The sequence below is a fragment of the Euprymna scolopes genome, chromosome 3, assembly GCF_053919585.1.
Source record: "Euprymna scolopes isolate OS-2025 chromosome 3, ASM5391958v1, whole genome shotgun sequence".
Classification (NCBI taxonomy): domain Eukaryota; kingdom Metazoa; phylum Mollusca; class Cephalopoda; order Sepiida; family Sepiolidae; genus Euprymna; species Euprymna scolopes.
Window position 1 is genome coordinate 194,222,946 of NC_136484.1, and position 14,400 is coordinate 194,237,345.

Here is a 14,400-nt window from a genome sequence, read left to right on the forward strand (position 1 = left end):
CAAATTTGTTAATTTGAATCATTTTTTAATGAAATTGAACACAATCAACCCGTGGTGTATCCATAGGTGGTAGAGAGAGAGTAGGAGAGGAAAGAGTTGGGGAGGAGCAAAAGAGAGGGAGACGGTAGAGATGGGAAGAGAGAGAAGAGAAAAAGAGAGCAGGACAAAGAGAAAAAGGAGGAGAGTTTTGTAGTTTTTTTACTTTTAACTAGACATACATACACACATACACAGAGACAACTGCACTTTATATAAGAGATGTGCTGGGAGGGGGGAAATCACACACCTAACATTCATCTCTAAATTATCCAATCAAATTGTCGATTTACACTCAGATTTTTCAAGATGAAAAAAATTTAAAAAATAGGGGAAGCAAAAGGCAACACTGAAAAAAAAAGTTTTATTTTTAATTCAACAAATTTCAATAAAAAATAATATTTCAGAACAACTTATTTAATTTGACCTTATGCCATACTGAGCCAAAAAAAAAGACGTAGAATTATGAGTCCTTACAAAAGTCTCTGGTGATGCAAGTTCAATCGTGTTTGAATAAATTAATAATTGATTGAAAATATTCCCAAAACATTTCAAACGGTCAAACCAACTTCATAAAAAATATCAATTGTTAAAAAAATTAGTTTTCATTTTTTTTTTCAAAAAAAATTGAATTGAGTTTCACAGTGAATATTTCCGCAGTTTTGTTGTTTTTGTTATAGTTCAACTGCAAAATCTTTGAATAGAAAAACTCCTTTCCAAAACATCATGGGTTTTAGACGACGTCTCCCTATGTGTCCGTGTCCAAACTCGACTTAAACAGGTTGCTCTTTTCGTTCTTGTCCTTCAGCTGATTTGCTAAGGAAGAGTCCAAGATTTCAATCAAAGTTTGTTTCTGTAAAAGAGAAAAAAAGAAAGATTAGACAAAGTTTGGAGGTGGAGAGGGAGCAGTAATTGCGACTATGTAACGTCACCAGAGTCTATCAGGTGTGGAAATCAATTTCTAAAAGGCATTCAACATATGCCAGCATGTGTAACAGTTGTTAAAATGATGATGATGATGATGATGATGATGATGATGATGATGATGACGAGGAGGAGGAGGAGGAGGAGGAGGAGGAGGAGGAAGGGAATCAAGAGGAGGAGGGGTAGGGAGAGGAGACAGAAAGGATTTTATAACTTAACATCCTAATTCGATTCTATATTATATTTTCCTTAGTCTGTTTGTTTGTCTGTTAGACTTTTGCTTGGAACTACTCATTGAAATTTTGTGTGGACCTTTGTTATGATAAGGTGCAGCAAACTAAGTATTATGGTATCTATTTCATGCACAGTTATTGATTAATAGGGATAAGTCACAACAATGCCACAAAAATTAGGGATTAATAGTATTTAATGCACAAATTCAACCATATTTAACCATCAATTTGGCATAAAGAAATTTATTCTAAGTTAACAAGCTTTTTAACGTTTATAAAAATGGATTAAAAACTCTCAAAGTTGTTTCATAACGTATTAAACATGAAATTTCTCTGCATTTATGTTTGTTGTTGTTGTAGTGGTTGGGTTAGCTGTTTCTGGGAAGGAGGGAGACGGTTAGAGTTAGTAGTCAATACAAAACAGATGATCGTGGATTATTGGTTTTTATTAAGATTGAAGCAAAAACAATGTTCTTATTAATTCCACAGCACTAAGTATTCTTGCTGCATGTGCGATATTTCTGAATCTTCCTCAATTTATATGCTGCGATATATGATCTGCTCGGATGTGTGCAATTGGCTTTACGCAATCATTCTGCCATTAGTTTTTTCATTTCTTTCTTTCTAAACAATTTTTTGCTTTTATTGACAATTCTATTTAATTATAATGATGATGATGACGACGACGACGACGACGACGATGATGATGATGATGATGATGATGATGATGACAATGATGATGATAGCAATGATGATGACGATTATGGTAATGATGATGATGCTATTGATGATGATGATGATGATGACGATGATGATAATGATTATAATGATGATGCTATTGATGATGATGGCGATGATGATAATGATTATGATGATAATGACGATGCTGATGATGATAAGAACAATGATTATGATGATGATGATGATGATGATGATGATGATGATGATTATAACAATGATGATTATGGTGGGGTTCTGGAGGAGGAGGGGGAGGAGGAGGAGGAGTACATTAATGTCATAAACATTGTTTAATTATAATTATATTTGTTACTAGCATGGGTACCCAGCGTTGCCAGGGTCGACATGAAGTTCGGTTTGGCCACACCTGCTATACTAAGAATATCGAGCAGTTTTTCATTGTCAACTCTATCGTTATCCAACAAAAATAAAAAAATGAATGAAAACATGAAAATGTAACCATAACCCCCCCCCCCCCGGCCCCGAAAAAAGAAGTATGTGACAAACCCTCCACCAGATATTTCAGCAGAAGGGATATGAAGAGAAGCTATTCTCCAGATATTGAGCCCCTTTTTATGACTATATTCCAATTTAAGCGAATTTCTTTTATGCTCCCTCAGTCTAGAAAGATTTGTCTTTACGGTTTGTTGCAACGATAACAAACTGTAAATAATTCTGTTTAAAAAATACCAAAGTAGAATTTGTGTTAACCGAATGATTATGTTATAAAAATGATGAGTTATGACATTGCGTTTTTAAAAGAAAAAAAAATTAGTTATGATGTCAAAAAAATGTGAAGAAAAAATTTGGTAAAAAAATGTAAATAAAAGTTTTTTTTTGTTTTGTTTTTTAAATAAAGAATCGTAGTTGAATTGAATCGTTTGTTTATTTTAAAATAAAAATTCACTGGACCACAACGTTAATTTCGAAATCACGGAAATTATTTTATTTAAACTAATTCCAAAAATAATGCTTGAAAGTTTTTAATTTTAATATCCGCCGGAAAAGAAAACAAAAACAAAAAGAACAACGTTCGTGCCCAGGGGGAAATAACTCAAACCGATTCATAAAAAAATTGATGTCGGTAAAAATAAATTAAATTAAATATGTTATCAATATAAATCAAATTTTAATAATAAACTTAAATAGAACACTTAAAATAATTCTCTCACTATAAACAATAACTAATACACTGCTATTTAATAAAGTTGATTTTCCTTAATGTAATATGAAAATGACGTCACGTCTTTAATCTTATATTTTGCAATAATCGTAGTATATATAAGAATGAATAATATGATAAAGTAATGGATTTATTATATATTAATCAACTTGTGAACAAACAAACAGACAAGAATACAAATTTATATATATAGATTCTTTTCAAGGGAAGATTTTTCACGACTTCAATCTGCAAATATTGTGTAACATATCCAAGGCAGAAACCTTAAAAAATGATTCCCACTCCGTAATGGGATGGGGATGCTAATGATTGGTAACATTTAATGCTAATAAAACTAAACTTCTTTCCTTTAACAATTACAAGAAACCTTCTCAACTACCGATAACCATGACTAATAACATCCTAACTGAGAGCTCTTCATTCAAACTCCTCAGATTAATGTTCACAGGAAACATGAATTGGAACAAATACTTTGAGGACATAATCAAGGCTGCTGCAAATGTAAGTCTCTCTACCGTGCACGAAAATTACACCTGAGAGTATCCTGTATCGAATAAATGATTATTTGCCATGCATAGAGCAGTGTTGCCACATCTGGATTGGTGCATTTGTTGTTTACATAATAAAAAGAAGTCAAAAAAAATGAATCTCCAATCTAATAGTTCCTGCACTATCTGTAACGTTACGTGGCGTTACGTTTTAATTTAGTAATTTATAAAAATAAAACTGGAAAGAAATTAGTAAAAATATAAGTCAGCATTTTTTCCTTTTTTTTTTTATCAAAAGCATTTATTATTGTTACTTTCCCATCCCGACACAACTTAAAAAAGCTCTGCCAAATGTCCATCTAACCCGACGGTGCATTTCTCTTTCATCAGTCCCATTTTTGCCTTCACTTTTCATGTCCATCTCCTTCTTCAACGACTTTTTTCTTCTCCGACCAGACGCAAACCCGACCACACTTGCTAATTTCTATGCTTGTGAAAACGCTGCTCCTGCTGCTAATACAATCGCTTGCCATCCATCCTTCAGCTGCTGCTGCTGATATTCTCATACGTGCTCTGTTACATATCGGAAGTTCCAATCTCTGTCCCATCATTATAACGATGCATCCCTGCATCTGTTTTACAAATATTTTAATGGAACGTGCTCTGACAAACTTGTTGCACTTGTACTTCAGACTTCGTACATAGCCCTGACAAAACCATCTAGCAGCAAGATCTCACTCTTTCTACTGTAGAGGTTGTAAATCCTTTTACTTGGACTGCTAGACTTTGGAATTTCCTCCCTGCTTCCTGCTTCCTGGACTAAGATGATGAAGTTTAAATGTAATGCAGACATTCCGCTGCTCAACTCCCCCCATAGTCCCTAGTAGACATGATCCCAAATAGTAACCCTTCATGTCCACGGTGAAAAAGAGTAAAATAAATAAACAGACGTTATCAAAGGCAAAAGAAGTTACTCTTTTACCTACCTGGATAAGTTTTTTTGTTTTTTAACTTATTTCATAACGCTTTTTGATTCAATATAAACTATGTTGCCAACTCTTTTCAGTTGTGACACAAAAGACATCGCTGCCATAAGCATTGCACCCTTGATAATCGCTCAAAAATAGAAAATTAAATAAAATATTGGTAGAACAATACATTTTCACACGATTTATGACATTTATTGGATGCGTCTCTACTGGTATTTTGTTTAATCTTCGACTTTTGAGCAGTTAGCAAGGATCCTCATGCAGGCATATATTTTTTTTTTCATTGTAATTGAACAGATTGAATACACTGTTTATTTTGAACCAAAAAAGCTTTAAAATATGTTGAACCACAAACATATTGAGGTAAGTAGAGAAGTAATTTATTTTACCTTTGGTTACATTTATTTGTTGAAGATTTTTTTGTATTTTTACTTCTTTTTCGTTATGTGAACAACAATTACAAATACCCCAAATTACTTTTTTCACTTGAGTGTGACAATGGAATCAGCGGAGAACGTCTCATCAAGATGTGTGGATGGACTTCGTACGATCAAATTTGCTGCAATTCCAAGAAAATCCTTCCATTTGTCGGCCCCAATGGTGTTGACGCGAGATGCAGTTAACACCATTGAGGCCAACTCAACCCATCCCGGGTGAATGCTGCTATGGGTACAGGTACAAGAAAATCCTTCAAATCGGTTTCGATTCATTTTACATTCAATATGTTCGGAAAATTGATTCACCAAAGAGGGTAAGGTGAAATCTGAAAGATTAACCTCGCTTAATCCAGTGATAGTATTTGTTGATTTATGGATTTATTGCTGGCTATTGTTCCGATGTCAATCTGTAGAACGTGAAGCCCTCGACACGTTCATCTGAAAATGTGTTTTGATTACAAAGAATCGTTTTATTGATTATGTATGAAAAATTAAGGCACGGCAAATGTACAACTGCTGATTCTTTATTCATTAAATATTTAGACGTGACAAATTTTCCTGCTGTCTTTTTAGTTTTATTTTTAGCTACAAATATTTGTAAAAATTAAACAATTTTTTTTCAGACTTAGGAGGGGAATATTTTTAAAAAGTATGAGTCAAACATAAAAATAAAAATGTTTGTTTCCTTTTTTAAAATCGTAATCTTTTTTTTTTATATAGTGTTTCTTTTTTTTAAGTAAACATCAAATAAAAGTAATAATGAAAAGTAAATATATCAACAAATGATTTAATTCCCTTAAATCACAGACTGTTGGTTTGAAAATAAAAAAAAAAAACTTGTTTATTTTTTACAAAGATTTTTAGCAGAAAAAAAATTAAATAACCTTGTTCATTTTTTTATAAAAATTTTTCAGGGTAAAAAAAATAAATAAACTTATTTTTTTTTAATATTTTTTGTGAAAAAAATAACTTGTTTATTTTGTCACAAAGATTTTTAGCATGAAAAAATAAAATATACTTGTTTATTTTTGTTACAAAGCATGTCAGTCTGTCTAAATTACAATCATTTGTTTGTTAGTCTAAACATAAGAATCCTAGGTTGTTTGAATGACGTGCTTAAATATTACATGAATAAACAATCAGCAGGAGCAATTGTTGTACATTTGTCGTGCCTTTATTTGTCATACATAAACAGTTAGAAATAGCGAACCTTGTATGTTCGCATAAAGATGAATAAAAGAAACTGTAGATTAACTATCATCTGTGAATCATCTCTGCAGGTGAATAGAGAGTGGGGAGAGGGAATCAAATAAAATTATCCCCCACACACACACACACTCAACATATTGGAGACTTAAATTTTTATTTTTATTTTTTTTTTTTTTACACAGTGGTCACCACTTATCAAGGCCCGGAAGCCACTCAGGGATAAGGGTTACTGCAAGTACATTACGTTAGTGCGGAGATTTGATGAAGTGTTTACTTAAGGGGGCGGTTCATTAGGAATTTGTTAACATTGGACTTGAACACATCCAAGTTGTAGTCAGGTGGGAAGCAGGCAGACGGAACAGAGTTCCACAGGCGTCCACGTTTTGATTTAGGCACAGATAAAGAGTGGGGGAAATTTTTCACAGTGGATTCAGCTAGACGGGTGTTTTTCGTGAAAGATTGGCGAGGGCGGGCCAGAGATTGGAGTTCAGACGAGCACCTGCCATGGAAATAACGATAAAACAATGATAGGCTCGCAACGTCTCTTCTGTGGGAGAGAGGTTGCAGGGTAGAGATAAGGGCATCCCCTACTAAGCCACGAAGTCTATTTTGTACTCTGTCAAGGCAGGATAGGCTGTTTTTAGCAGCTCTTGCCCAGATATGGCAGCAGTATTCCATCCTTGGACGTACTTGGCTTTTATAGAGATAGAGAATTGCATCAGTAGTGAGATATCTTCTGGAGCGGTAGAAGGATCCCGCCATCTTTCCAGCGACCTTGGCAACAGACTTGATATACGTGTTCCATTTCAGATCAGGAGTAAAGGTCAAACCCAGAAGCTTGTCAAAACACGGGGCCTCTCCCAGACGAGAGCCATCCATCCCAATTGATGCCAGATGGGGATCAGAGCGTTGATGATATGAGTTTGGTTTTAGATGCATTAAAGGTAACCAGCCAAGTCTTCCCCCACTGAACCACACGCTCGAGATCAGAGGAGAGAGAATCAGAGAGAACTTTGTCATTTACAGCCTTTGATGTGTTGCCATAGATGGTCATGTCATCAGCATAGATGTCAACGAATGATTTAAGTATGTGTTTAGGGAGGTCATTGATGTAGATCAGGAAGAGAGTTGGGGCCAGGATTGACCCCTGAGGAACTCCAGCATTAATACTGCAGGCCTCCGATTTTTGTCCATCGACCAGTACTCTTATGAGCCTATTGGAGAGAAATGATTTAATGATTGAGAAAACATTTCCAGTTATACCGTAGCTGGAAATCTTGTGAAGTAGACCCTTATGCTATACCTTGTCGAAGGCCTTTGATATATCAAGAGCAATTGCCCTAGAAATTTTATACTTTCTCTTTTTCGAATTTCTTTCTCCTGTAGTGGGACAAGTGGATGCTTGAATAATATGATCCAGGACCAAAGCACTCACTGTTATTTCTCATCCTCACCCTCTATCACTGATTAATACAGAATCAGCATCAGCAGCTGTTGATTTTGTTCATAAGTAGCTTATCACTTGAGGATTCATTGCTGTAGTTGTATGATGCACCTCAGAAGCTGGACGAAGATCATGCACATGGCGCGGGGTTCCGTCAAGTAGGACCGATTGCTGGCTGATCACCCCAGAGATTCGTCCTCGCTTGAATTTGGTGGTGCACCAGTTTCCAGGTGGTCTCACCCAAACTGGATCCCCTACCTCATATTTGGCATGTATTTTCTGGTTGACTGGCTGTGCAGCATCAATTCCCTTTAGTCTAACACGATATGTATATATGGCATTGGCCAGCGCTGTTGTAGGTAATTTCCCATCCTTTGGTGTGATGTTATTTTTAATCCATCAGTTCAGCCGATATCTGTGATGTCTAAGTGTTGAACGCAATTTCACTCGCTACATCTCTTCTGTGAAAAGAGGTTGAAGGGAAGAGAAAAGGTTTTGAATTCTATCAATGCAGGATTGAGTGCGCTGAGTAGCTCCTGCCCAGATGTGGCCAACATTGCTCCATTTCAGGGCAATCTTGGCTCTTATACAGATAGAGGATTGCATCGGCAGTGAGGTACTTACTGGTTGGCAACAGCTTTAATACACCATCATTACAAGCCTATAAACTTTCTCTTCATTTGAAATTACAAATAACCCATAAACTTTCTCTTCATTTGAAATTACAAATAACCTATAAACTTTCTCTTCATTTGAAATTACAAATAACCTATAAACTTTCTCTTCATTTGAAATTACAAATGACCTATAAACTTTCTCTTCATTTGAAATTACAAATAACCTATAAACTTTCTCTTCATTTGAAATTACAAATAACCTATAAACTTTCTCTTCATTTGAAATTACAAATGACCTATAAACTTTCTCTTCATTTGAAATTACAAATAACCTATAAACTTTCTCTTCATTTGAAATTACAAATAACCTATAAACTTTCTCTTCATTTGAAATTACAAATAACCTATAAACTTTCTCTTCATTTGAAATTACAAATAACCTATAAACTTTCTCTTCATTTGAAATTACAAATAACCTATAAACTTTCTCTTCATTTGAAATTACAAATAACCTATAAACTTTCTCTTCATTTGAAATTACAAATAACCTATAAACTTTCTCTTCATTTGAAATTACAAATAACCTATAAACTTTCTCTTCATTTGAAATTACAAATAACCTATAAACTTTCTCTTCATTTGAAATTACAAATAACCTATAAACTTTCTCTTCATTTGAAATTACAAATAACCTATAAACTTTCTCTTCATTTGAAATTACAAATAACCTATAAACTTTCTCTTCATTTGAAATTACAAATAACCTATAAACTTTCTCTTCATTTGAAATTACAAATAATCTATAAACTTTCTCTTCATTTGAAATTACAAATGACCTATAAACTTTCTCTTCATTTGAAATTACAAATAACCTATAAACTTTCTCTTCATTTGAAATTACAAATAACCTATAAACTTTCTCTTCATTTGAAATTACAAATAACCTATAAACTTTCTCTTCATTTGAAATTACAAATAACCTATAAACTTTCTCTTCATTTGAAATTACAAATAACCTACAAACTTTCTCTTCATTTGAAATTACAAATAACCTATAAACTTTCTCTTCATTTGAAATTACAAATAACCTATAAACTTTCTCTTCATTTGAAATTACAAATAACCTATAAACTTTCTCTTCATTTGAAATTACAAATAACCTATAAACTTTCTCTTCATTTGAAATTACAAATAACCTATAAACTTTCTCTTCATTTGAAATTACAAATAACCTATAAACTTTCTCTTCATTTGAAATTACAAATAACCTGTTTGAATCACAAACTATTCATCAGGTCAATTACGTTCACATCACTCACTTTCTGCCATTTTTCCAGCAAACAATCTACGTGATTGCCGCACCAGATACATACAAAACAAGATGCCTTTCCTTCCTCCTGCAAAGAGCGTTTCAACCAGCATGTATTTCTTGTTATGAAATTAAACTCACCTGCTTGTCTGGATCTGGAGGAGTTGGCAGCGCTTGTAGTTGAAGGACAACCACGCTGCCTTCATCATCACCAACATAAACGCACTGGAAAAATTTTTTAAAAATAAACGCACTTAAAGGAAAGGAAATTATTGGTTTTTTCAGAGTAATGCATACAGCAAAATCATATTGAGATATTTGTTAGATCATGGCTCTCCAAGTTATGGCTCTCCATGGGTCACATTCAGCTGCTAAAGTCTTTAATCCAAACTGTAGAACTCTTATGGAAAACATAAAATATTCATGAAAAAATTTTTAATGGAAATGTGTGAAAATTGTGGTAGTTTTTCTTTTTTGTTCAGAAAATGATAAAAAAATGAGGTTTTGGAAAACCAGTTTCAATAAAAAAAAGCAAAACAGTATAAAATACGTCCAAGTCATTTTTTTTTTGTCTGACAATCTGTGAAGTTAAGCGATGTTGATGGGTAAAACATTTGGGAATAGTAGGTGCTATATATATATTTTAGATATGCATGGATGTATAATACCTCAGGAATGTAAATGGTCCTGTCTTGCGCAGTTCCAGACCACTCTTAGAGAAAATGCAGCACCTGTTAGTCTTCCTGTGATATTCTAGAAGTTCAATGAAGTTCCTCAATCACTTCTAGTGCTAGTGTCACAAAGACAGCTGCTTCCAATTTGTCATAAGCCAGTATGGAAGTAGTACGGCTGAGAAAACTGTCATGAGAATGCTCATGCCAGTGCACAATCTGGTCTGATTAGAGATAACAAAACATAAATGCAAAAATAAAGAATCTTGAAGTCGGAAATCATTCATGGACAGTCTACCCTCAACATAACACAAAGAAACAAGAAAATAATAAAAATAATGGCACTTCTGCACTTTAATGCCCGTTTTTCTGTGAGTTTTACTCTGCCACACCTGGCAAATGATAGAAACCATCGGATTATATAAAGTGAACAAAAAGAGACACGACCGGATAAAAATTGAAAGAAAATAAAGGAAAAAGTTTAAAACATCTTACAGTTAACAACAACCATAATTTTGTGGACCCTACGACTACCACAAATCATGTGGAGAGGATGTGGAAAGAGGCAAAACAACAAAATAAAAGAGAGTGTGGAACCAACAGTGATCTGCTCGACAGTTATTTTAGTGAATGTATGTGAAGACAGAAATTTGGAAAGAATCCTTTTGTCTCTATCATAAAACATATCGCAGGAACTTCCTCCTCCTTTTGCATTCTCTAACAATCTTTCTCAACCTACTTTGCCGTTGCTGGCTGCTTTCCTTCAACCGATAAAAGATATTATCCTTAAGGAAAAGGCCTTGAAAGAAAAAAATATTTAACGAAAAATATTTATATACACCCCAAACCAAAAATGTGTGTAAATACTTTTTGATTAATTTAATGAATACAATACCAAAATAACTTTCCATACACAAACAAAAAAAATATATTTGTTCACTGATTCAAAGAAACAAAACTTTTATTACCGCCACCTCCCCATCCCCAAATAAATAAATAAATAAATAAATAAATAAAACAGTAAAATTTATGAATTTATTACGGTAGGTTGTTTGTTTTCTTTTTTTTTTTTATTGACTTCTGTTCGCCTGGTATAATCCGACAGTTTCTATCATCTGCTGGGTGTTGCCAAGCGAGACTCATGGGAAAATGGGCACTAAAGTGCAGAAGTACCCAAAACATTATTTCGTACCATTTGAATTCCAAAATAACTGTATATAACTTAGTAACTGTTCTGAGTTTGAATGTTATTCACACATTTCAGTCACTGTAACCTCATACCTTCGCCAGATTTATCTTGTCAAATTCAGGAATATTTTATTTTATTTTTTTTTACAAGGAAGTCACCACTTATCAAGGCCCGGAAGCCACTCAGGGATAAGGGTTATTGCGTGTACAGTAATCAATGGGATAGTATCGTAGTAATCGTTAGTATTGGAGATTTGATAAAGTGTCTTACTAAAGGGGGGTGGTTCATCAGGAATTTGTTTACATTGGACTTAAAGACATCCAGGTTGTAGTCAGGTGGGAAACAGGCAAACGGAAGAGAGTTCCACAGGCGTGCAGTTCTAAGAAAGAAGCTTTGTTCATGGAATCTACATTTTGGTTTTGGCACAGATAAAGAGTGGGGAAAATTTTTGACAGTAGTTTCAGCTAGACGGGTGTTTATCGTGAAAGATTGGCGAGGAGGGACCAGAGATTGGAGCTCAGATGAGCACTTGCCATGGAAGTAACGATAAAACAAAGACAGGCTCGCAACGTTTCTCCTGTGGGAGAGAGGTTGCAAGGAAGAGAAAAGGGCATCCCCCACCAAGCCACGAAGTCTAGTTTGTATTTTGTCAAGGCAGGATAGGATGTTTTTAGCAGCTCCTGCTCAGATGTGGCAGCAGTACTCCATCCTTGGACGTACTTGGCTTTTCTACAGATATTTTTGAATTTGCAAGGATCTGTAGGAAAGTGGATAAAGTATTTGGTAAAATTCGGTTGTAAAGTTACATTCTTCTTGAGGATGAATTCTATGGCTGATAGAATGAGAGCATGTTATCTCCACGGATTGAATAAAGATTAAATTTAGATTTTGTTGCAGATTAAAAGGATTTACAGAAACATTTTCAAATTCGACAACATGTAAGATGAGAACAGTGTTTCAAATAATAAAAATTATTAATCCTCATCTCAAAAATTCAAAAACAAGAATAAAAAAATGATTATCACAAGACACTTGCTTATTGGCGTCAATCTTAAAAAGACTAATGGTATAGGTAGGGGGAAAACACTCAACAAGAAGAGAGTTTCACAAGTCTGCAGTGCTTGGAAAGACGCTATAGGAATAGGAAGCTGTATTACATATATTACATATATTACATATATTACATACATTACATACATTACATATATTACAATATATTACATATATTACATATATTACATATATTACATACATTACATATATTACATACATTACATATATTACATATATTACAATATATTACATATATTACATACATTACATATATTACAATATATTACATATATTACATATATTACATACATTACATACATTACATATATTACAATATATTACATATATTACATATATTACATACATTACATATATTACATACATTACATATATTACATATATTACAATATATTACATACATTACAATATATTACATATATTACATATATTACAATATACATAATTATATTCGAGATATATGCATATAATTAAAAATAGAATAGGAAGCTGTATTACAGTGACGTATCAAAACAGCAAACTGATGGAAACCACTAGACTAATGAGCTGAAACGAGCTGGAACAAAGGAATCAGGAAATAAATCAAACAATTTTGAAAAAAAAATGCTGTAATAGTGCTTATAGAAAAGACTGAGACTAGCAACATCACGTCTATGAGAGAGAGATTGCAGAAAAGAAAAAATGTTGCTGCAATTCATCAAAAACCTTCAAATGGAATAGAGATTCGCCATCCCAAATATAGCATCAGTTCTCCATACATTATCTGCTAGTAAATTTGTAGAGATAGAGAATAGCTTCAAGTGTGAGAAAGTGTTTGGAATGATAAAGAGAATCGACTTTATGAGAAGCAGAAAGAACAATGGATCTAATGTGCAAACTCCAAGAAAGATTTGATGAGAAGAAGTTTCAGATCTTCCAAACTTTTTGTTAAATATCATTAATCTATTTCAAAAAAATACTGCAGGAGCATGGAACATGAACTGAGAGTTCAAGTAATAAAAACTAGAAAGTCACTTAAGAGTCAGACATTCTAAGAAACGGCTCCAAATCAATTCTCAATAATAAAAAATTATAGCTTTACTAAATATGTATGATTAATGCATGACTAATTGCTGCTGATGATGATTAAAGCAACTTTGATGCAGGCGATCAACTGGGTCCATCAGGGTAAAATATGGTAAAACAATCTTGTAATAAACTATTTAGTTAATTAATTAGAATTTAGTCAGAAAATTAATTAATTAGAATTTATTCAAAAGTTAATTAATTAGAATTTAGTCAGAAGTTAATTAATTAGAATTTAGTCAGAAGTTAATTAATTAATTAGAATTTAGTCAGAAGCTTCGAGAGGTTTATTTTTAGAAAATGTCTTTTAAAGTTCATACCTAAAAAGATATTTACTAAAGAAAACTTCCGATTTTTCTTAAATATTCACCATTTTTACATGGGCAATCTACTTAGTCCGTTAGTTTAAAAAATGTTAATAAAATAAACAATAAAACAATTTAATTCACAGTCACAATTATTTTTGCCAAATCCTTAAAGACGGGGACTTTTTTATCAACACAGTGCGCCACTTTCTTTTTTTTTTTTAATCTTTGTAAAAAAAACATAAGCAAGTTTATTTCTATATTATTGAAATAAAAAACAAAATGAATTTAGTCAGTCACAACTTTTAGCCGGAAGTTTTTTTTGTTTGTTTGTTTGTTTTTTTTTGGGGGGGGGGTAATTTAAATTTTACAAGTGACCTTTTTCTTCAAAATTTGAATTTTCTAACACAATAAAAATGTGACACAAGAAAATCTTTGTAAAACGTAGAAGAAATCCTTAAAGATTGGCCAACGTTTCCAATCCCATCTTCC

The 14,400-nt window shown here is 33.1% G+C and overlaps 1 protein-coding gene across 1 annotated transcript in view; it reads right to left on the minus strand.

Annotated features, from left to right (window-relative positions):
- Positions 1–381: 381 nt before the first annotated feature.
- Positions 382–14,400, minus strand: part of LOC145260460 (dynein axonemal intermediate chain 4-like) — a 160,170-nt gene continuing 146,151 nt past the window's right edge. The window contains exons 23-24 of the mRNA XM_080118537.1: positions 9,749–9,832; positions 382–889 (exon numbers count right to left, since the gene is read on the minus strand). Coding sequence (XP_079974663.1) covers positions 785–889; positions 9,749–9,832 — 189 coding nt within the window. The 3' untranslated portion in view covers positions 382–784. The remainder of the gene's footprint in view (positions 890–9,748; positions 9,833–14,400) is intronic.